At 25.3% G+C, this 23,177-nt stretch overlaps 2 protein-coding genes across 3 annotated transcripts; one reads left to right on the forward strand and one right to left on the reverse strand.

Moving 5' to 3' along the window:
- Positions 1-2,601: 2,601 nt before the first annotated feature.
- On the reverse strand, positions 2,602-11,124 carry LOC112682534 (chromatin assembly factor 1 subunit A-B-like). Its single transcript, XM_025553165.1, has 13 exons — positions 10,971-11,124; positions 10,667-10,889; positions 9,913-10,230; positions 9,730-9,815; positions 9,364-9,661; positions 8,481-8,688; positions 7,345-7,523; positions 7,099-7,278; positions 6,887-7,025; positions 6,674-6,823; positions 6,134-6,317; positions 5,902-6,057; positions 2,602-3,066 (listed from the first exon to the last, which is right to left on the reverse strand). Exons 2-13 carry the CDS (start codon positions 10,874-10,876, stop codon positions 2,802-2,804), a joined length of 2,373 nt encoding a protein of 790 aa, XP_025408950.1. The 5' UTR covers positions 10,877-10,889; positions 10,971-11,124; the 3' UTR covers positions 2,602-2,801.
- Positions 11,125-15,910: 4,786 nt separating this feature from the next.
- Positions 15,911-20,108, forward strand: LOC112682535. 2 transcript variants are annotated; one of them, XM_025553166.1, is made up of 6 exons: positions 15,926-15,976; positions 16,054-16,271; positions 16,616-16,676; positions 16,877-16,910; positions 17,846-18,035; positions 19,903-20,108. In XM_025553166.1, exons 2-6 carry the CDS (start codon positions 16,217-16,219, stop codon positions 19,965-19,967), a joined length of 405 nt encoding a protein of 134 aa, XP_025408951.1. In that variant the 5' UTR covers positions 15,926-15,976; positions 16,054-16,216; the 3' UTR covers positions 19,968-20,108. The 2 variants fall into 2 exon arrangements, with proteins under 2 accessions (XP_025408952.1, XP_025408951.1); XM_025553167.1 differs by lacking the exon at positions 19,903-20,108 and adding an exon at positions 19,422-19,524 and having other exon boundaries at positions 15,911-16,271.
- Positions 20,109-23,177: the final 3,069 nt, after the last annotated feature.

A 23,177-nucleotide genomic window follows, 5' to 3' on the forward strand; every position in this document is an offset into this window, starting at 1 on the left:
CATATCGTTAAAAGTGCAAACGTCCGTTGCACTTGAAATGTGATAAAAAAAGTGTTCGTGGTTTATTCTTTTTATCCTTCTCCATCATACGATTTCATTATGAAAAGAAACATGCAAGTAGACTGGTATACGATTTTCTAACGATCAGACTGAAAAATGTAAGTATAGAGTAAGATATTCGTATTGTACAATCAGTGGCGTATTTACGGGGGGTGATCTGGGTGATATATCACCCCCCAGAACCTTTTTTTTTATTAATTTCATTTTTCTTATTTTTCTATTAAATGCTTGAGACGTAAGTCCGTAATGGATTCTTAGTATTTCTAGGTATTCCATCAGTTCGTTATCAATAGAAGTTAATAATAGACATAGACAGTTGTAGACAATATAGTTAGTAGTTTCAAGAAAATCGTGAACATTTGATAATTATGATGAATTATTATTATTATTATAGTTTAATATCCTAATGTTCATGGTTAGTTAATATATCTATTAATCAGTTATATCAGCGATTATTTAATTTATACTATATTAGCGATACTGCGTAAACCATGTGTTCAGTGTTCACATTTGCTCTCAGTCCTTTCGTGTAATCGTGTCTCGTTTAAAATTAACCGATCGGCGAACAGAAATTTGACATTGACATTATTTTGTGATCCAACTTATACTTATTATGAAAATAAATGTATAATATTATTAATGTTGGTATAGTTTTAAATAAAATCATGTTATATAAAAGTACACTATACAGAAACTGGAAAAGTATGATCAAGATCCTCCTAGAAGATATTTGTCCCCTTAGCTCCAAATGTACAAAATAGTTATGGTTAAATCACCTCCTAGAAAAAAATCTTAGATACGTCACTGTGTACAATCAGGGACGGCGCGAGGGGGTGAGCAATAGGGGCAGTAGCCCAGGGCCCCGCGCCTTAAATTATAATTAAGGCCCCGCGATTCTGATTTAACTGAACTTAAAATATTTTATTGATATAAATCATAAGACCCAACATTAATTTTGCCCAGGGCCTCGCAAACTCTAGCACCGTCACTGTGTACAATACTTAATGGTGTTAATAATAATTAATAATAATGGTAATTACAAATAGGAAATATGTAACATTTATTATTTTCATTATTATTTTCACTTTATTTCAATAAAATTAATACTGTGTTTTTACACTTAAAAATTATTAATCAAAACACGACAATATAATGACATAATGTGTGTATTTTTAAACCCTCCATGAATTAATTCATTTACAAAATGTCATTGCAGATGACCACCGTTTTTGGAGGACTACGTTAGAAATCTTTTTTTTCTTATTAATATATATTTATAAATACATACCGATCAATATATTTCAATAATAATAATTGTACATTTACCCATCATCCATTGGATCTTGCCCGTCCGACCCCTGACCGCAGAACAAACTAAACTTTTCTACTCTGTATTAAAATATTATCTAACTGTGGCGTATACAGAAAAAATTTTCTGGAGAGGCTACTATGGACAGAGTTAAATTACCACTGGTACCTAAGAATTACTAACAAGACACAGTAGGTACTTATCTACATTTCATGTACAGGATGTCCCAAAACGATTTGACGTTGTACCCAAATTCTAAATAAGCATAAAGCATCGTTAAAATATAACAAACGTTTAAAATAATTTTTAAGTTTTTTAAAACATTTCGGGGGGGGGGGGCTGTAGTCCACTAGGCACTCCTCCCTACATACGCCACCGCTTTGAAATATGCCTTAAAAGTTAAAAAATATGCATTTACAGATACTAAATTTCTAAAATGATGCACTTAAAATATGCTTACTTAAAAAAATCATAAAAATAACACGAATTATCCATTTATTTTTTTTATAGCTATATTTTATTTTTTTATGTCACAATTATAAAAAAATAGAATTTAAATACTATTTAATATTATTCTTGAGTCTTCATGAATTGCGTATTATGTAAGTCTTTGTCAGTAATTCATTTTAATTCCGAAATTTTTGAAACAAATGTATTCGTAACCTATGCCAAATATACAAAAACATGCAAAATAAGATTTCACGTATTTAAACTTAATACCTTGAAATGTATTTCTATGTTATCTAATATTAATATAACTTTGCAAGATTGATATGCAAATGCATGAACTTACGAGCCCTGCTAATAAATATAGCTTATAGGTACCTACTCGCGGTTATCGTAATCGTAATTGCTCGGTGTCGTCAATCGACCGAATACCTTTTTTTTTAATAGAACTTATTGAAATCGACGCTTCCTCCTTGAGTTGTACTGCGACTCGTAAATTACCTTAACAATAGTAAAACACTACTCAGGTAATAAAATTTTCAAATTGTTCATTTTGCCATATATATTGTTGATAATCGAAGAAATGCATTAAACAAGTATAATTTGTCGTTAAAATAAAATATATTTATGATCAAAAAATTATTGTTGTAAATAATTTACTTAAACTAATTTATAACTAACATTTTGATTAAATGATACAAAAATATTTGCAGTTATCACTGAGCACTATTATTGTACACATTTCATAGTCAGTCACCATAAAAATAAAAATTAAAAAAACCATATAAAATATGATATTTCTTTTTATTCATAATTTCTATACATCAGATTGAAAATACTACTTGAACTCATTTAATAAAACTTAAAAAAATAAAATTGGAATAATTTAATTAATGTATAAACAATATATTAACAATGTCTATTCAAAATACTATAATTTGAATAACAATTAAATAAGTATTTAAATAGTTTTAACAATAGAATTTTATGTTCCTTCACAAACTATTTTAAGTTCTGGACTCAAAGATTTTTCTTTAGGTTTTTGATTTGCTAAACACTTAAAATTTTTTTTAGGTGATAAAAGAATAGGTGTTATTCTTTTTTTCCCGCCAATAATACTAACTTTTTGTTCTTCCTTCACTACATCTTTAATTGGTTGGTTTGGACATTTTTCAATGTTAAAAAGATTTTTTGGAATAAAATCACTTTGAGTAGATTCTGGCACAATTTCATCAGTTTTCGTACATGATCTAATTAACAATAATAACATTGGTAAAAACATTTAATTTTAATAAAATATTAAAAAGAGAATATCATACACCCATCTTTCATGGAACTATCAATGAATAAATAATAAAGAAAAAAAAACTATTTTAAGGCTGTTGGCGCATGCTGTATTTTATATGCCTGTAGACCAATAAGAGAAAGATTATTTTTAGTACTTCCTGATGTCCAATTTCAATTTTGAATATATGTATGAATTCATCATTCCTTTTTCTAGGTTATGTAGGAGAAACATTTTTAATTTTTTTATTCAATAAGGCTTAAAAAACACTGTTAATTTCTTAAAACCCATAAAATTATTTTTATGTTATTTACATGCAAACCGTTCTAAAATTTCAATTATTTTTCCTACATAACCTAGCAACAAAGATTAACTAAAACACATCTATTTTCAAAATGTAAATCGGGTCACTAAAAGTAACTAAATAAATCTTTCTCTTTTAACTCTGTCGTACCGATTTTGAAAACGAAAAAAATTCAATACCTAAATTGAGTGACTTGTGCATGCATATGAGATTGTTCTTAGAATTATTAAAGTCTATCGGTTATCGTATTCGTTATCGTGATAATGACCGTCATTAACCTGTGCTCGACTGAACGATTGCGGAATCGGAAACGGATACAGAAAAGTTTACCGCGACTCGTTCATTTGCTATATAGTGCACTTTTATAATATTTTGATTTTTGGTGTTCAGTTTAGTAAACAGTTGTGGTTATACATAAAATAGTTTAAATTTAAACAGTGCAAAGTATTTTTTTTTTTTAAATGGGAAAAGATTGGCATTTTGGAACAAAATCACGGCGCAAGTTATTTATTCCAAAATAAAAAACCAAAATATAATTTAGCTAACTTGACCTCTAAAAAATGCGAAAAAAATGACGTCAGTCAAGTAATATACAATTTATTATTAAATACCTCTTTTAATTTTTTTAATACTATTAACTATCAACTTTTAATAAAATAAATTTAATCTTTAGGAACATAGGAACTGATTCTAATATGAATTGTCCTGGAATAATCAAGCCAAATAATTATATTGAAACTAATATTGAAGTTGCGACATCAGGAGCAGGTCCATTCGGATATGATAGTAGTATGAGTGAAAAGTAAGTAATCATTATTTAAATAATTGTAAGTTCGATTTACCTAAATGTATGACATATGCAAGCATATGTTTTTAAAATTACTATTATACATCTTTAAAATACTATGTACTTAATATATTCTTAAATTTTTGTTTTACTGACAAGACATTTTGTTTTATTGAAATATTTAGAATGTAAGTTTTTAATTATTTATTTGTGATAACATTTAGGCTTGTAAAACAGTGGCTTGTTTATTAGAAAGGAAAATATATATATAGTCGAGACATAAATACTGAGAGTACTTTAAGCATACATTACTCAAGAACAACTAGTCGTATGAAAATATTTTTTTTTACTTTTAAATAAGATAAACAATCACAATTCTAACCATATATGAATTATTCGAAATGTCCTCCCTCATTTTTAATTCAACAATGTAAACGTTTGGACCACCTTTCAATGTAAGTATGAATCTTTAAATTATTTTTTTCAAGTCACATCGACAATCAAATGTCAATTAACTTAAGCCATGAAAGTTCCCCAAAATTGTGTATTCAATTAAATGCCTTTAGGCCAACTAGTGTAAGTTACATGTAATCCATCACATAACTTATACCAAATGTACAGTTTAACTGGCCAATAAGTGTATCCCATTTAAACAAACTCATTGAATTAATTTTATTTTTATTAATTTAGTATTTTTATTATTATTAAATAATTTGTACTGAGTCAAACATTTAACTGTTATTATTTTGTTTTTAATGTTAAACTGTTTTTACATTATCTTAAAATTTAATTGGAATATTGTGTTAAATAATGAGTAATAAGTCAAAAAGTTTATTATTATTTTGTGTCTAATAATTATTTGTGTAATAATATAATTAATATTGTTTTTAAAATATTTTAAATTTTAATTGGCATATTGTGTTAAATAATTTGTATTGAATCAAAAGAACTATTTATAATATTTTGTTTTTAATAATTATTAATAATATTGTACATAAAAATGTAATAAAAAATTTAATTGAGGGTTACACTATTTGAAACTGTTTTTTTATTAAGAGCCAATTGTAGTAACCATAAACCCACAATAATTAATATTATGAAACGCGCCAAGTAATGTATCCAACAGACCAGTCAACTTTGGAGTAATATACAATAAATTATATTTGATTTAGCTTAGTAAATATAATATTGATTTATAAGTATACCAAGCTTAAATCTTAAAAAAAAAAAAAACATTGTAGGTTATAAGGATTACAAAATAACTCTATTTTATTGCTTCCTGTAAAATTTCATATTTTAAAGTTAAATCAGTTGGCCTATTAACCGACGATATATAATATGGTTAACTTATATATAGTAAATAATAAATACTAGTAAATACTACTAATAGATAAACCACTATTGACCGTCATTCTATTTTTAAACATACAATTACATTAAATTATTTTTATAAGGGGAGTTCATGTTTGGGGTTGATCAAAGTGGGAGAGCCTAGCCTGAAAAGTTTGAGAACCTCTATACTAACTAAGCCCCTAATGCCTCATAGTTATAAATTAATTAAAATGCCCAGAAAATGCAGAGCATCCTTAGTTTTTTTTATTGAAATTGCTCCTATAAAGTTAACAATAAAAATTAAAGATACTAGTAAATATTTATTTATGATTACGGTTTGATTAAAAATAATATACATGAAATGGCTTGAAATTTACTTGTTTATTAAAGATGTATTTGTTTTTTGACTTTGTAATGTCATAAAACTTGTAATTTTTTTAACTGAAGATGATTTGATGGGTTTTGGAACTTCAATTTCCACACTTTTAGGATATTGGACTCCATACTTCTCAAAAGTATCTTTACTAACACACCTGCAAAAAATTAATTTTTTTTTAGAAAATTATTATATTAACTACTTTATAAAAAAAAAAAAAAAATCAAAAATACCATGGTGACATATGAGAAGCTTTTGTTGCAATTGCTTTTATAGTTCGTTTAACAGATGTTACAGAAATTAAATTATTATCATCTATATTTTTACCATTTTTAACAATTTCAGCAAAAAAATTAATAGCAGCTACTTTAATACCACTTGAATTTCCATGTATAAATGTTATAAGATCAGGAATAACTACAACAAAAATTAATATTAAAAATAATAGATTAATGTTTATATAATAATACCAGTATAAATTTAAAATATTTCAGAATCAATTTTCTAAATTGTAGTTATAATAAGAAAAAAACACAATAGAACAAACAAGAATGTAAACATGAAACTAAAAAATTAATGAATATTTGTATTTTAAAATAAATGATGTCGGCAAATAAATTTAAACTAGTCTAACTAAATAATAGTTGAATTTGAAAATTTTGATTATAATAATATATAAATACAATTTTACTTATATAACATTAATATAATTATTTTTTTAATTAAAAATAATATAAACATTAACATATATTTATTTTTATATTCATATGTACTTGAATCTGGAAGTAATAAAGTTTTTTTGTTTTCAGATATATTTAAATCCTTAAGTGTATCTATTATCACCGGTGCTTCTGTTATAATAGGTTCTTCATCATCCCATATACAACGATACTTTAATAAAGTGTCAGCAACAGATTTACTCACTAAAATAATTTTAAAACATAATAAAATTAAGAATGAAATTAAAAAATATATTCAAATGTTACCATTTTCAGGATTTGTTACATTATTTGGTATCCATATACAACCTACAAGTCTTGGTTTAATGCGTTCTGTTTTTTTTTTTATTTCTTTTTCAAATTCTTCACCTAGTAACTTTAGTTTTTCTTTTTGTGCTTCTTCAGACTTCAAAATAATATAAACTTAAGTTAATATTTATTTTATTTTTTAAATTTACATAAAAATCTTATATTATTACATCATCTGTATCATTGTCTTGACCTTCTTCGTCGCTCAAATATCCATGAGGTACAAAAACATCATTATCAACTTCATAATCATCTTCAGGCTCTTCTTCATTATCTGTACCATGTATACTTTCACCAGGATCTTCTTCTTCCCACTCATCATCTGAGTCAATTTCATAATCAAACATTATCTAATAAAACACAATATTTACTATTAAGTAAAAATTAAAATAAGAATAATGTAAGTCAATACATACTTTGTCATAAGCAAATGGTCTCCTTGGTTTAACAAAAAGACTTTTTTTTCTCCATGTACCCCAATATGGAGGACGTTTATTTTCCTTAAACTGTAACAATTTCCATCTGTTTTTTTGAAAGTTGTTTTTAAGACTAGTATTAATAGTGTTTCCATCGCTTTCAGCATTTGAACCAGTTTCTAAATAAATGTAAGTTAATTACTACAAAATTCCTATTAGTTATCTATGACTATTAAGTGTATTGGTTTTCACTTTGAATGTACTGATAAAGAACAAAAATGTATAATTTTATTATTATTTTAACTTTTGTTTTATATTATTTCGTATTCATCAAAATTTAATTAAATTTAATAATGTTGAACTTCTTAAGATACGTATAAATCATTGAAATGGTTGTAAAATGTTTAAAATTAAGACTAAGATAATCATATACTATATTTTGTTTCAAAACAAAAGAGAATATACAAGTTCTGAGGAATTTGGATCAATTTATATCGAGTATGTCGCTCTGAACCCTATTTTCCCCTTCCACCATTCATTATCAATCAGAATTATACACCACCGGAGAAAAACCAGTTGTGGCCAGGTATATTCTCTTTTGAAATGGAATACAGGAAATTAGACTCCTAAAAAATTAACAGTAAATTTTACTAAGCATAGTACAAATATATTAACTACAATGTAAACATTTTTATATTTAGTCATTAGTTAGCATTAATCACAACATTTTATACCGGACTCAAATAATTATTTAAATTATACATTTTCTTATCTTTTTCAAATGATCAAAATTAATGATATATGACTTTAATCCCACTAAATATTCAATTTTTTTTCCTTTTTTTTGAACCTGTAAGCTTAATATATTTTAAAAAATATAGGATAACTATAACTTACAGAAAATGTATGCAAAAAGTGGTCAAATTATATTATTAATATATTAAGGAAAATATTTAAACTTAAGATTTAAATAATGAGAGTGAAAAATAAAGAGTAAATTCAATTTAATATAATGAAAAATTACTCTATTTTTTAAAATGTTTCAATACAATACAAGTTGTATTGTGCATTAAAAATAATTACAATACTAAAGAATTATAAATAATTTAACTACCAATTTCAAATAAAATACATACCAATGATAATAAGATCATCATCATTTTCATTATGAACAGGCCAGGTTCTATCAGATTTGGAAGGTTTGTGTTTCCCAGTTTTTAATAAATGTAAATACAATAAGTCTTTATTTTGCTCATATTGACAAATACAGTTGTCTATTATTTTTTTTCTATCGCTATTCAAATATGCTCTACAAAATGGAGCTATTTTCATATCTTGTTTAGTCTGAAAAAAAAATAAATTCAAAATATTAAAGAATGTTGTTTCAAAAATTTTTGAAAACCACAATAATAAAACAAACAATTGTATGTTGTAACATTTAATTTATATGTTATTTTTTAGAAATGAAAATTATTATTTTTACAATGTTGAATAAAAAGTTGTATAATGTTTATTTGTAAAACATTATTTCAATTAAATTATAAAAATTAATTAGACTTATAAGTAATAAGTTATTACTACAGCTAAAATGTTTATGAAATTACATAGTTTTTTTCTATTGATCTAATTTAATGTGAACCACAATTTAATATGATACATAGGTGTGCACAGCTAGTATTAGACCCATAGTCTTTGTCCCAAATATTTTAAGATTGAATTTTGATGAAATTAAAAAAAAAAAACGTATCATAGTGTAACATTCATAATGTACATTTGTATATAATATTAAAAAATTATAAAAATTATAGCTAATAAAAATCAAACATTTATAATTTGTAATAAATTTAAAATTTTATTCTGTATGTTTTATTCTAGTGCATTCTTTTTGTGGCTAAAATGCATATTTTATATTTTTTTGTACATATTTTAAATGTGTATTTGGTAAATTTTTAGCGCATAAATGGATACATACTACATTCATTTTAAGTACATAAACATCTGAGCTCTAATTATATTTACCTGGAAAGGCATAAAATAAGTTTCTTGTTCTTGATCAATTATTTCCACATCTTTTTTAGAAGTCTCAGAGTTAAAACTTTTTGTTTTGAAAAACCCAACAAAGGCAGCTTTAACCTTATCTTTTTTCTTCCTTTCCATTTCTTCTCTTAAAAGTTTTTCTTCTTTTTGTTTTTCTTTTTCTAATTCTTTAGCTTTTTTTTCTTCTTCTTTTAGCTTTCGTTCTTTTTCTTTTTCTAATTCTTTAGCCTTTTTTTCTTCTTCTTTCTGTTTCTTTTCTAAATCACGTAAGCGTTTGGCTCTGAAAGATAAAAAAAACATTTTAATTATTAATTTACATGTAAAATAATTGTATATGATATTACATACTCAATTTCAGCATTTCTTTTTTGTTCTTTTAAAAGAAGCTTTTCTGCTTGTTCTTTGAGTTTTTCTTCTCGAGCTTTTTCTTTTTCCTATCGAAAAAATAAAATTATATAAAAATATCAAAACATCAGAAACTTAAAAATAATATTGTTCTTTAGATATAAAATGTATGAATACTCAACTAACCAGTTTTATCCTTAGTCTTTCTTTTTGTTTTTTTGCAGATTCTTGTTTTTTCAACATTTTTTTTGAAGTAATATTTCTTGAAGATGGTGAATTTAATTTATCGTTATCTAGAGAAGAATTAACAGATGTATCATTTTGAGTATTATCTGAATCTGAAGAAATAGAAATACTATCATCTAGAGTTTTCTCATTAACTTTAGATGTTTCTTCTTTGGTTATTATTTTATCATTATTTTCAATATTTTTCAAAGACACAGTTGAATCATCTGGATTTTCAACATCAGTTACTTTCATATCATTATCTTCATCATTTATTTCCTGAAGAAAATTAAAATGTATTATTTATTTGCCTTTATTTTCATGTTTAAATGAAATATTGAATATAAATGATTTTAAAATGTTTGGCATAGGAAAATTGTTAATATTTAAAAGGGCAATTTGAATAAGCAAGGAGTAAAACACATTTTGTTGAATATAAGTAATAATAGATATTCAAATAAGTTACTAATATAAATTGTAATTGTTAAAATTCATAAATTTACATATCAATAAAAGTTATTTTTCTAACTATTCCAGAATGGTATTGAAAATATATTTTAAAAATCAATACATTAAAACACCAAATACAGATAATACATTTAGGAAAATATTCAGTATTAATCAAGACTCAGGAAACATTGAATTTGAATAAAATCAAGTAATAATTTAGCTTAAGTAAAAGTATCTAATAATTGCTTCATAGTTTGTAACTTACTTCGTCAGATTTAATAAAACACTTGGTCCCTCCATTAAGCAATTCGACCTTAGGGTTCTCCACTCGCGTATCATCATTTTCAGTGCCACTGAGTTTACGTTTGCGGCATTTGGAATTAGCCTCGTCCCCAGGCGAATTGACCAACTTGAACGGTAAACACGCCTGCTTCAACTTCTTGGAAGACTTGTCGGCCGGACTGCTGCTGGACATGGTTACAGATGATCTGCAAAAGACGTCGGATTCGAATTAATGGAAATTTTCATCAACGAAACGACGACCGAAATAAGCAATATTGTAATTTTACATCAACACTGCAACAACCGATTGAGACTAGGTAAAGGTTTTAAGTTTCCTCGTAACACTCGAACATCGGCCGTTTCCGATGTCCCAGACTTTTGAGAATATTTTGACTACAATTATTGTTATTTATCTTATCGGGACGATTCTTTAACCTAACAATGCATTGTATTCCAGATCAAAAAGGCGCGAAAAGATCGTACCCTCTTGGAAAGCTACATGGACCGTATTTTATTTTTTCCTCCATGATATTCCGGACCCGGCGGAATTCTTGTAATTTTAGTGTAATGAATCGTGAAACGATCGTTCTCAGTGTATCGGGTATCAACATCGGTTTTGTACTACTGTAATACTATATAGTACTCAATTTAGTACAACATCAATCATAAATAGTAACAATATGAAATACATGTAAATTTTTCTTTAGATTGTGATAGAAACGAATAAACTATTGGTTTCACCATGATGATGGTTTTTTTTTTTTTACAAATCTAGGTACCCATTTTTCAAGGTTTATTTATAATCTAGTATCATAGGTGGTACTACGGGAGGGACAAGGTAGACGGCTGCCCCCCCTGCGAGTTCTTACTCTCTCTATACATTTCAAATATTGGTTGGTAACCCCTCATATTACATGCTTATTTAGAGTCTGCATGGTTGTAAGTAATAATATTATTATCTCCAATCGTGGGAGCCATTTAAGTAAATATGCTGATAAGATTTTTTGCGTCAACATTTTCAATATTATTATAATTTATTTTATCATTGACAAAACATGAACCAATATTATTACATTATTATTATTTGTAGTCTTGTAAAGTATTCGAATAAAAGTATTTGAATACTTTTTTATATTCGAATACTATTTTAAATACTTTTCATAAAAATTATTCAAATACTTATTCTGAATACTTTTTTTTGTATTTTTTATTTACTATAAAAATACTTTTATCTGAACTTATAAAATTGTTTCAAACTTGGGACAATACTGCAATTTTTAAATTTTAAATCGTAGATTTTATACAGTATATAATAAATTATGAACAATAGTTTTTCTCTTCAGTCATTTTAGTGGAAATATAAATTAATAATGAATATGATTATTTTTAAATTAGGTAGGTATATAAAAGATTACATTCGAATTATGGTGTATTGTAGTCTGTATGTATTTACTTAATATAATGTGCGGTGTATTTTAATATTTTATTAATAAAAATATTAAAATCAAGGGGAATTTAAATGAAAACGTGCATTTTTTAATACAATTGGTATTCACAATTTAATAATAATTATATTTGAATATTTGGTATATTAAATATTAACTGATATAAAATATGTTATATTTAGTATTTATTTGTTCATTTACTTTATACGTTATATAGTAAAATTTACCATCAAACATGAACTTCCAAACATTCCAAAATTAACATAAATTGGCAAAAAAAATATTTTAAAAGTATTCGAATAGGTACTCGAATACATTTTATACATATTCGATTATATATTCTGAATACATTTTTTTTAAACTATCCAAATACGTATTCTGAATACATAATAAAAGTATTCTTTACAAGACTGATTATCTGTATCACAAACTTTTTGTATGATTTTATACTTTGATTTGAAGTATGTATTTTATTTAGTATTCTTGAGATTTTTGGATAATATTAATTATAATAAAAATGATGAACACAAAGCAAAGTAAAAAATTAAAAACTTTATACGAATTTTTCATATAAGAACCATCATAGGCTGCTCTACGAGGTGTGCCGGGTGTGCCTTGGTACACTTTAATGTGAATAATGCGAATAAAAAAATTAAATAATTACAATTGAGAATATATGTGCATATACATTAATTAAATTTTAGTTTTTGTAAGTAATATTGCAAGTGTTCAGAATAAGTCTGAAATAATAATTACATGTATATTTTACCAATCGTTATTTTACATCATTAACGAAGCCTTTATTTTTAGAATTTAAATCATAACACGGTCTACACGTACGTGTTTATAGCTTCCCCTTCATATTTTGAAAAAATAACCAAAAAATGACAGGACACACTCAAATGTATCACTCTGGGTCCGCCTATGAAAACCAACACAGGTGAATTGTGGTAAGTTATTATTATAAAATTTTATAAGATAAAATAATATAAATGTAGGTATTTGTAAGTGTATTATTCATTTTACAAAATAATCTTATTTGAAATAAGTTAAAATAGTTATCAATAGAATACTTTTTTTTATAGTATTGCTAGTCTAAAGATTTAGACAAAATAGTGTTAATATTTTACTTAAAGTATTTCCTGTCCCCTACTACCAAGAGGGTCTAGTATCGCCTATGTCTAGTATATACTATTGATTTAAGAATTTACTATGTTTAGAGTATATTTTAAAATCAATGTATATGCCTATATATAATTAAATATAAACATTGATTGTTTTCGATCAGAAGGATTACACCGATAGTCCGATCATCACATCTTTAGAAATTTCTGATTGAAAATGTTATGTAGTTCGTACTTTGAGCGAGGGGAGGGATAATTTTGGAAATTCCCAAGATTTTTCTTAATAGTTATAAAAAAACTTATAAAAAGTAAAATAAAAAAACAGTAAAATTTAGGTACCTAAATTGTCTAAATCGATTTTATTTTTTTGTCACAATTCAAAAAATAATAAATTTGAAATGTTTTTGAAATGTTCACTAAATGCTTATATCACCGATCACTATAGATGGTATAATTTACGCAAGATTTCGACTTATTTGAAGTAGTTTTTTATAGCTATTTTAAAAGACCATATTTTTTAGCTTTTTTTTTTTTGTAAAATTGTTGTAAAAATTATTCTGATTTGACAAAAAGTCTTAAAAATTAAAAATTAAATTCATCATACTCTATACTCTCATAATTTATTTCTGGTTAGTAAAATACAATTAAAAATAATTAAAAAATTATTTTATTATTGCTTGATCATTGAATATTGACCAAACTCGACAAAAATCTTGAAAATCCATAACAGTTTTCATTATTAAAAATTCACAAAAATTTTTAAATTTTAATTCTTAAGTCTCTAGATATTTCCTACTCTTGTCAATATAAAAAACTATCTGTTATGGGTTTTCTCTATGTAATCTGTGATTTTTTGTTCAACGGATTCTGATAAATTTTAGTAATTGTGAGATAATGAAAATATTAACTTTACTCGTTTGTGTATAAATTTCGTATTTATTGTTTTATTTTATAGTATTACATTAATCGTACACTCGTGTTTCATTGTATTATGTGGTTTAATTTTGTGCAGTTCGTTAACTAGTTTACCATTATTTGGTGTTGTGATTTTGTTATGTTAAGTTCTGGTGGTATACAGTGCCGTAACTAGAGCGTGAAAGACCCAGGTGCAGACAAATGTACATGGGTCCCTATTTCTTGAGTTACATAAAAATGTCTGATTGATTTCACACTATGGGAATTTTTTACTCCTTAGATCGGATAGTATTTTTGGATGTATTGAATTTCAAAGAACCTATAGATAATTTTCTCACTGAACCAATTTTGTGTAAAGCTTCAACTTAGTAGGTATACAATATCACAATTGTATGTTGGGAGGTTTTATTAATAAAAATACTTGTAGAATAAACTACAAATATGGATAAAATATGTACCTAATATGAATATATGATTATTGATTTTAAAAATATATTTTGCAATAAGATATAAAAGTATATATGTAAAAGTAATCTATTTATGTCTCTCTAGGCTTAATATTTTTCTCAATATTTAGATAAACAATTCCAAATAAAACGGACCGGACTTTTTGTTATATAAAATTAAATACAAGATAATAATACAATAATTATGAATCAAATTAAATCAAATTAAAAAAGAAAAATTGATGGCTATCTGCTATAGGCCCTTTGACCCTACGGGCTCCGGCGCTATGCACCGTCTGCACCTATGATTTTTACGGCACTGGTGGTATATTAAAAAAATGTTATCGATTTCAGAAAAAACTGAAAATTTTGAAAAAAAAAAGATGAAGGATTGACCGAGAAAATAAATGTTATCGCTTATGAGTTAGGGATATCTCTTTCCACTTAGTTATCAATTGTTTTTACAAATATTCACGGTTTTTTGACCGTTTTTCTTTACATCTTTTTTGGGGGTTGAAATTCCTTACGTGGTACTTTTACAATTATTCTAAATTCACTGAACATATTCACGGAAGTAATGCGCAAGCTGTTCCCGTGGCGCCGTCGATTAAAACACGAAATAAAAAAAAAAAAAAAAAAAAAAAAAATTCACTGAACATAAAAAATTTCAATAACCGTAGGCATGGATTAAATATACATATTTAGTCTATAGTATATCTTATATTTTATATCTCAGTTTATTTATTCTATGTTGTAGGCTCAACAGGGCCGTCTATAGGGTAGGGCGAGCGGGGCCCTCGTCTTGGGCCCCGCGCTCTCACCACAGTTGGACAGGCCTTGCTTTCATAGATCATAGATACAATAAAAAAAAGTTAAATTGATTAACAAAAAAAAATTGTACATATAATTTTTTTTTTTTCATATAAAATTGTTGAATGGAACACAATAAAATGTTATTTATAGTATTTTATAATATTTATAATATTTTATAATATTATATTATTCACTTTCGTTCTATTTTTGGTGGTTGTAATTAATATTGTAGTTCCCCGAAAAATGAATAGCGTGGTTTCGTCGCTGCTATTGCAGCTATTGCTATCGCGATAGTGACATTTTCGACATTTAAGGCCTCGTAATTCATCAGGACGGCTCTGAGACTCAAAGTTGTCACACAATTCAGTAATGGTTCAGAACGGGATGGGATATTTGAATTAGCTTTACCCGCTAATTTCTTATCAACTGTTTATAATCGAAATCATGTGCTCATAGTCTGTGATAATTTTGTAATATTGTTTCTATGAGCATTCGCATATCGTTGAATACGTTCGTTTTTCCCTCGAATAATTTATCACACTAGCGAGAAGTAATTATTATGACTTATGTTATTTATAGTACTTGCATTATTTTTTTTTTAAATTTTATAAATATCCATATTTTTAGTACAATCATTGATTATGGATAGTACTATCTATATCAATTAAACGGTTAGTGAAATGCGCTCGTTCGTTGTATTACTTGTATATATTTTGTTTATCAATTAATTTTAAACATAAAAACAACATAGTAGTTTGCTGTTCTTAACTTTTCGTTACTTAAAATTAACATGACTACTGAAGCAGATTTATTGATTAAAATTTTACAACGAGAAATCTGTAGAAGTAAGAACAAAAAAAAATTATAAATGTTTTATCATAAATATTTTTTTTTTAACTATTTATTTAAATAATTTTATAATTTTATTTCAACTTTTGTTTACTGTTTATAAAATGTTTGGTACTTATAGATAATATTTTGAAAAACAGTAATTTTACCGTAGTTAAACTTTACAGATCTGTTACTAATCAATAAACCAAGACATTTACTTCAGTTCATGAAGAAATAGTTCCTGTTTAACTTTTCTATTTTTTATTATTATTTTTATTTTCATTGAACTCTAATATGAATTTACTGATGATCTTGATTTGACAAATTAAATAAATTTAAATGGGTTTTTAATTTTTAGGAGCTGAAAATGTTACTTCTACTTTCAAAAATCTTAAAGGGAACAAAAATAATAAACTATTGTGAGTATAAAATCAATTTTAACTGAAATGCTTAGTTTGTAAAAAAAGCTTTTAAATATTCTTTTTGATTAACTGTAAATCATCAGAATACAGTTCTATATATATAACTAAGCATTTTTAACATGTATATCATTAAAATATTTACTATTTAGATTATTGGTAAGTTTTTTATATTGAATAATATCTTTTTTTATTTTTAGATTGAAAAAAAAAAAAAAAAAAAAACCTAGTAAGGTATGTAGTTACATTCAAATATAAGTAGGTATTATAGTAAACCAGTAAATTTTTAAGAGCATTCTAAAAATTAAAACTAATTTTATAAGGTTTAATGATACTTAAAATGTATGTTACATGTAAATATTTATGTTTACAAACTTATTTTAATAGTAGCATTGCAGAACAATAAATACAACACAACTATAAACTATTTTTTTTTATGTAAGACATTTTTATACTACAGAATTTTATATAATGTATATAGTATGTGTTATAGTAGGGCACGACATTTCAGTTTTTTTTGCGGGTGTGCGAGGATTTAGGCAGGCTGATTTTAACATTTAACCAGGACTGTTAAAAAAATGTGTATATTTTTATGTTGTATAAATGTATGTTAATATTAATTCCTTCTCTATTATAATACTAATTATAATTACATTTTAATTTTCAAACAACAATTCAACAATTGAAACCTTATAAGCATATAACTGAAGTCATTTCACTACTATTTGGAGAAAAAAAGCAAATGAGGTGTAAAGGAATTCACTTTAATTTCAAAATTAAACATTACTTTTCATACAAAACATTGCTTTTAATAACTACATTTTAATTAGTAGATATTTACGAGGTCTAATGTAATGTGTGTACTATAACAACACTTAGAAGTATCAATGGTGGGCCAATTATTTAAACTATTTGGTTAGTGTTGCCGTTGTACACCCTGATCTCCCCCCCCAAATAATGCTACTGGTTAAAGTTTATGAACAAAATAGAAGGCGAGCATTTTTAAAATTTGAATTTACATTTATGTGACCAAGAAAATGAAATAAAATGTATGGTATATTAATTGCTATGCTTCTGAATTTATTTTATAATTTTATTAATTATCATGAAAGCAAATTGAATAATTATACACTTATCAATGTTTAATATTTAATATATTTGATTTTTAGGAAATTGCTTTGGCAAATGATACTGTTCTACCAAAAAAAGTAAAAAAATGTAAACATCCATCTGTTAGTTATGTGGATACAGATGATATACTTCATGAAAAAATTGACACACATGGTATTTGTGAAAAGCCGTTCCAATGTAGTTCTGTTTCAAATATACACCAGACAAAGAATTGTCCAGTGTACAATGGTATGTATATTTAATCACTATATTTCTAAAAATATGTCAAATTCAAAAAATGTACGTCCCTTATATAATATCTGAATTTGATTATGTCTAATTATGTAATTACTAGGGCTCGGATTTATATGTTACTACACATTTTTACTGTGACTTAATAAATTAATTTAGGTAAGTGATAAATTTGTTTCAAGCAATTTCCAATTACATTAACTATATTTTATTTTACATATTTTTACATATTTTGTCATAGGTACATATTTTTACATATTTCTTAATAATTCAACTTTTTTCTACATATTTTGACAATTTGTCCCTTTACGATTTATTAATAATTCAATACAGAAAATTTCCTATGTTTCCAAAAGTACATAAACAAAATAATACTAATTATTGAATTTAATTTTCATTTTTTTTTTTATATTCCATATTTTTTTTTTTATCACATATAAAGTGATGTGTTATTACATATATATTTACATATTTTGGTTTTTTTAATACATACATATAAATCCGATCCTTAGTAATTACTATTATTCAATATGTGATTTTTCTCTTAAGAGTATGTAAGATTTGATATAAGTGCTATAATTTATGTTTTATGTGGTGTGTTTTGTTATGGTAAGGCACCGTAAAAAATGGGTATGATCGTCTGCTATTTTGCAACAATTGACACATAGTGATAACAGATTCAGCCCATTCAGCTTAATGTCTTATTATATTATTTTAATTTATATATTGTATGTGAAACTATAAAATTTTACAAGAAATGGGTGGTTGTACAGCAGTAAACTGCTACATTACATGTAGTGAAGGTTTTCGTCTTTTTCAGTTTCCAAAAGACCCTAAAAGACGAAAAACTTAGTTACAAAATTGTCACTGTGACAAATGGCAGCCTAAAAATTCATCTGGGTTGTGTGAAGTAAGTATTAAATTAAACTTAAGAAGTCTTATTCATATGGTATTTATACAATTTAGTCATGTTAATATTTTTTGTTGTTTTCTTTAGAACATAGTTATTATTTATTATTTTATATTTATATACCTTATACAAAATTTTTTTTTTGATTTCCAACAAGAGAGGTGCATTTGGTATATCAAATAATGTTAGTAAAGCATTTGGTTTTAGTTTTTTTACACCATCCAGACGGTGTTGTTCGAATTGATCTTTTTCGAAATGGATCTATTGGAAAATGCAATAAATATAAAATAATAAATAATAACTATGTTCTAAAGAAAACGACAAAAAATATTAACATGACTAAATTGTATATATACATTATGAATAAGGCTTCTTAAGTTTAATCTAATGCTTAACTTTACACAACTCAGATGAATTTGTAGGCTGCCATTTGTCGCGGTGACAATTTTGTAACCAAGTTTTTTGTCTTTTAGGGTCTCTTGGAAACCGAAAAAGATGAAAACCTTCACTATGTGTATTGGAATAGTTTACTGCTGTACAACCACACATCTTTGGTGATATATTATTCAAATTATATTCATGATAGGGTTTAAAAACTATATATATATATATATATATCAAACTTAATTAGTTTGTAAATGTAATGTAATGTAAATAAAATAAAATGTGTCAGTGTAAATCATATAGATTTTTTAGTTTTATTAACGAAAATGTATTTATTATATCTGTATTCTGTATGTTTTGATAGTAATAATTGGTAATCATTTGTCGCAAAATGGTGGACAATTATACTTGCTTCTATAGTGCCCTAGTTATGGTGCATGTTAGATTGACAAAGACAATAAAAAATGAGCTGATTTCATCTTAAACATTTTTAATTTATAGCTTATTTGCATTTAAACTAAATAAATAAAATAACTATAATTTTATAACTAAAATAATTTTAAATTTTAGATGTTGCTGCTGCTACTTTAACTTTAAATAATTCAGAAAATATTGAAATTGATGGTTTATTGTGAGTATATATATATTTATAATACAATTAATATATGGGCTTGTCCAAATTACACAGGAGCTTTTTTGATTCTCAGTAGTATTTGTTTTAAAATGCTTAGATCTATTTTAAATTTTGTAGATTAAATATTACTTAAGTTAAATTAACCAAGAAAGTAAAAAATATAGTAACACAATGTTTTTTTTTTTTAAATAAAACCTATTATAATACTTATAGTTTTCCTTTTTATTCACATAAATTTAAACATTTGTTACGTGCCAACCGTTTGATCCGTTAATTCAGTTACAACGTCTCAGTCAACGCTTGAGTGGAAGTGTAGTCAGGAATAATTAAGACTTCTTTTTAAAATAATTAAATTTATTTAACTTATAAAATTATCCAAACTACAAAATTCTGTAAATATTCTAGTGATAGAAATTATTTAAGTCCTAACAATTGTAACTTATAAAATAATTGGAAATATTTCTAAGTCCAGACCATAACATACATTGTCGTGAAGGTGCTCAGTGCAGCATAGACAAGACTCGTCTGATTTGCCCTTGTTTTCGGATCCTTTTTATATGTGATATTGTATGTGTGTGTGTAAAATCCCAAATGTGTGTGTGTAAATGAATAAGATAATAAAATAAGATAATTTCCTATAAATTGTGAGTGTGTGTGCGTTATCTCCAGACCGTGACATAATTATTGATGCAAATGCCCAGGATGTGGTCACCACATCATTCCGATAAACTATTTTATTTCAATTTCCCAGAAAAACGTTTATGTGAACCCTTTCACTTGTGATTTCGATATTCTAATTCCTTATTGTAATCTCTAGTGTAATAACCACGTGAACACAATAATCTAACTTATCCATAGTTGTGGTTTTTGATGTACATGGGAACCTCCTTGTGATGTGTTTTACCGTGTGACTACGCGGGACGCGACACATTTAAAAAAAATTAACTCAACTTAATGCTATTGTTTTTATACGTAAATGTGTTCACTGTATCATATTACTTTAATGACTTATTATAATGCTTATAAATTTGAATTGAGTTTTTTTTTTTTTATAGAATTATTATACAATAAATCTATCATTATTTTAATTACATTTTTACCTTTTCAAGCCAAGCTGAATATTAAAACTTATTTAAAATGTATACAATAATCAATTTTGAATAATGATGCCAATTGAGGTATTCAGCTATTATTTATTTTTGGCAAATTTTACCAATTATAAATTTTAGAATGTCAATTTGAATCTTCAGCCTAATAAAATTAACGATATTGATATATTCAGTAAAGAATTTCCACCTAGACAAACTAGGCAGCTACTTAGGGATTTTTTCCTTCTCGGTGCCCAGGTCTCTGGCTAAGTACAAAAAAAAATTCACACAAAATGGATCAACAAAGAGAATATTTTGTGTGTAGAATATTACTTATTTTTAGGGTTAGATAGAAATAGGCTTTTAAGAATATTATTATGAGGTAGGTAGTAACTTGGATATTAATATTATGTTACACTATATTGTTATGGATGTATAAAGTAATTAAAATTATTGTAGATCCAATAGACTAGATTATAGACTTAATTCACTTCATGTTGTACATTGAATTAGAAATAATACTATCAGTCGACAACAGTGAAGTTATACATTCTTTTGCAGAAAAAAAAGTTTGTCATAAAACAATTTAATTTTGTCATTTAAAATTATGTCAAGTAAATTATATTATTAAAACTTGTACATTTTTTTTCATAAATGTGTTATTTTATATTAAATTTTAATACATTAACATATTTTTTTTTTTATTATGATAATGATATATGTATAATCATTTTTTCTTATAGTTCGTTGAGTATATAAAAATAAATGCAGTTTTTATTAATTTGTTTTTAAATTGTCCCTTTTTCAGTAACTGCCTTGAAGCCCTACCCTTAAATCCTTAAGTTCAACAATGGATATATTTTAATTTTTTTTTTTGTTAATTTTTTAATTTCGGCAGTTGACAATGTTTACATTTACATTGTTGTTTTGATATAATTAATAGTATCAATTATTTGTAGAGTAAAAAAGAAGAGGAAGAAGAAGAAAAAGATAAAGAAGAAAAATTATATTGGGCAAACATTTAGCAGAGAAAATGTATATGGTACTAAATGTCATTCAGTAAATAATGGTATGCTTATTTGCTCAGTGCTTATTATATTTATTCAAATTTCTTAAATATTTGAGAAACTATCTATTTTTTAAATATTTATATAAAATTAATAATTATTCCATTTTGCAATAATTGCAATTAATTATTAGAAGAATTATTCTGCTATTCCCTAAAAATAAAAATAGATCATTGATTGAATATTATTTGAAGTCATTAAAACCAAAACTGATACTTAGTTTCTTGGAAAAATATCAAATTTGGTTTTGTGTATAAATGTTGAAATGTAAACATCAAAATATTAGTCATGTGTAATGGTCAGGATTTGTTGCATTTACATATTCTTTAGTAATGACTGTAGAATAATTTGAGTAAGATATGAATTTATTTTATAATTTAATGAAATAAAAAATAAACATTTTAATTGTATATTTTTGGATATTTGCCATTTTTTTAGGAAAAATGCATATTAGACATATTTGAAATTAATTGTTATTTAGAGTATATTTACTTATTTTTATGGTTTATGTGAAGTTAATTTATTCTAGAGGTTATCATTTTTTTTTCTTAAGAGGCCTGTACCCGACCTCTTTTTTGCTCAAAAACATGCCTTACTGGAAACATTTTCACACCTCATTAAGTGACACGATTGTAATAATTTTTTTTTCATTGAATTTGGGAAGACTTCTTACAGGGTGGATTGAACTTCAGTTTTCAAAATTTCAAACTCCCAAATTACCTATGTATTTGAATAAGACCTATTTTTACCAAGTTTTTCATTATTTAAAATTTTTATTTTAATAGCATTATTGGTAAATAATAATATGTTTAAAATAAATGTACAGTAAGGTACCTAATTATATTAGGTTATAATTATATTGTTATAATATTATTATATCGGTGAATAATAATTATAATAATGAGTAAAAATTTAAAAAAATATGTTAAACAAATCTTTTATTGCATTTTCATAATATTATATTTCATCATGATTTAATTATTTTTGGTTGCACTATTTTAGTTAGTTAGGTCATTAAATAATTAGTTATTAATCTGTGTGCTGTAGAATCACACT

This window comes from Sipha flava, unplaced genomic scaffold, assembly GCF_003268045.1.
Source record: "Sipha flava isolate LNK unplaced genomic scaffold, YSA_version1 206_pilon_pilon, whole genome shotgun sequence".
Taxonomy (NCBI): Eukaryota; Metazoa; Arthropoda; class Insecta; order Hemiptera; family Aphididae; genus Sipha; species Sipha flava.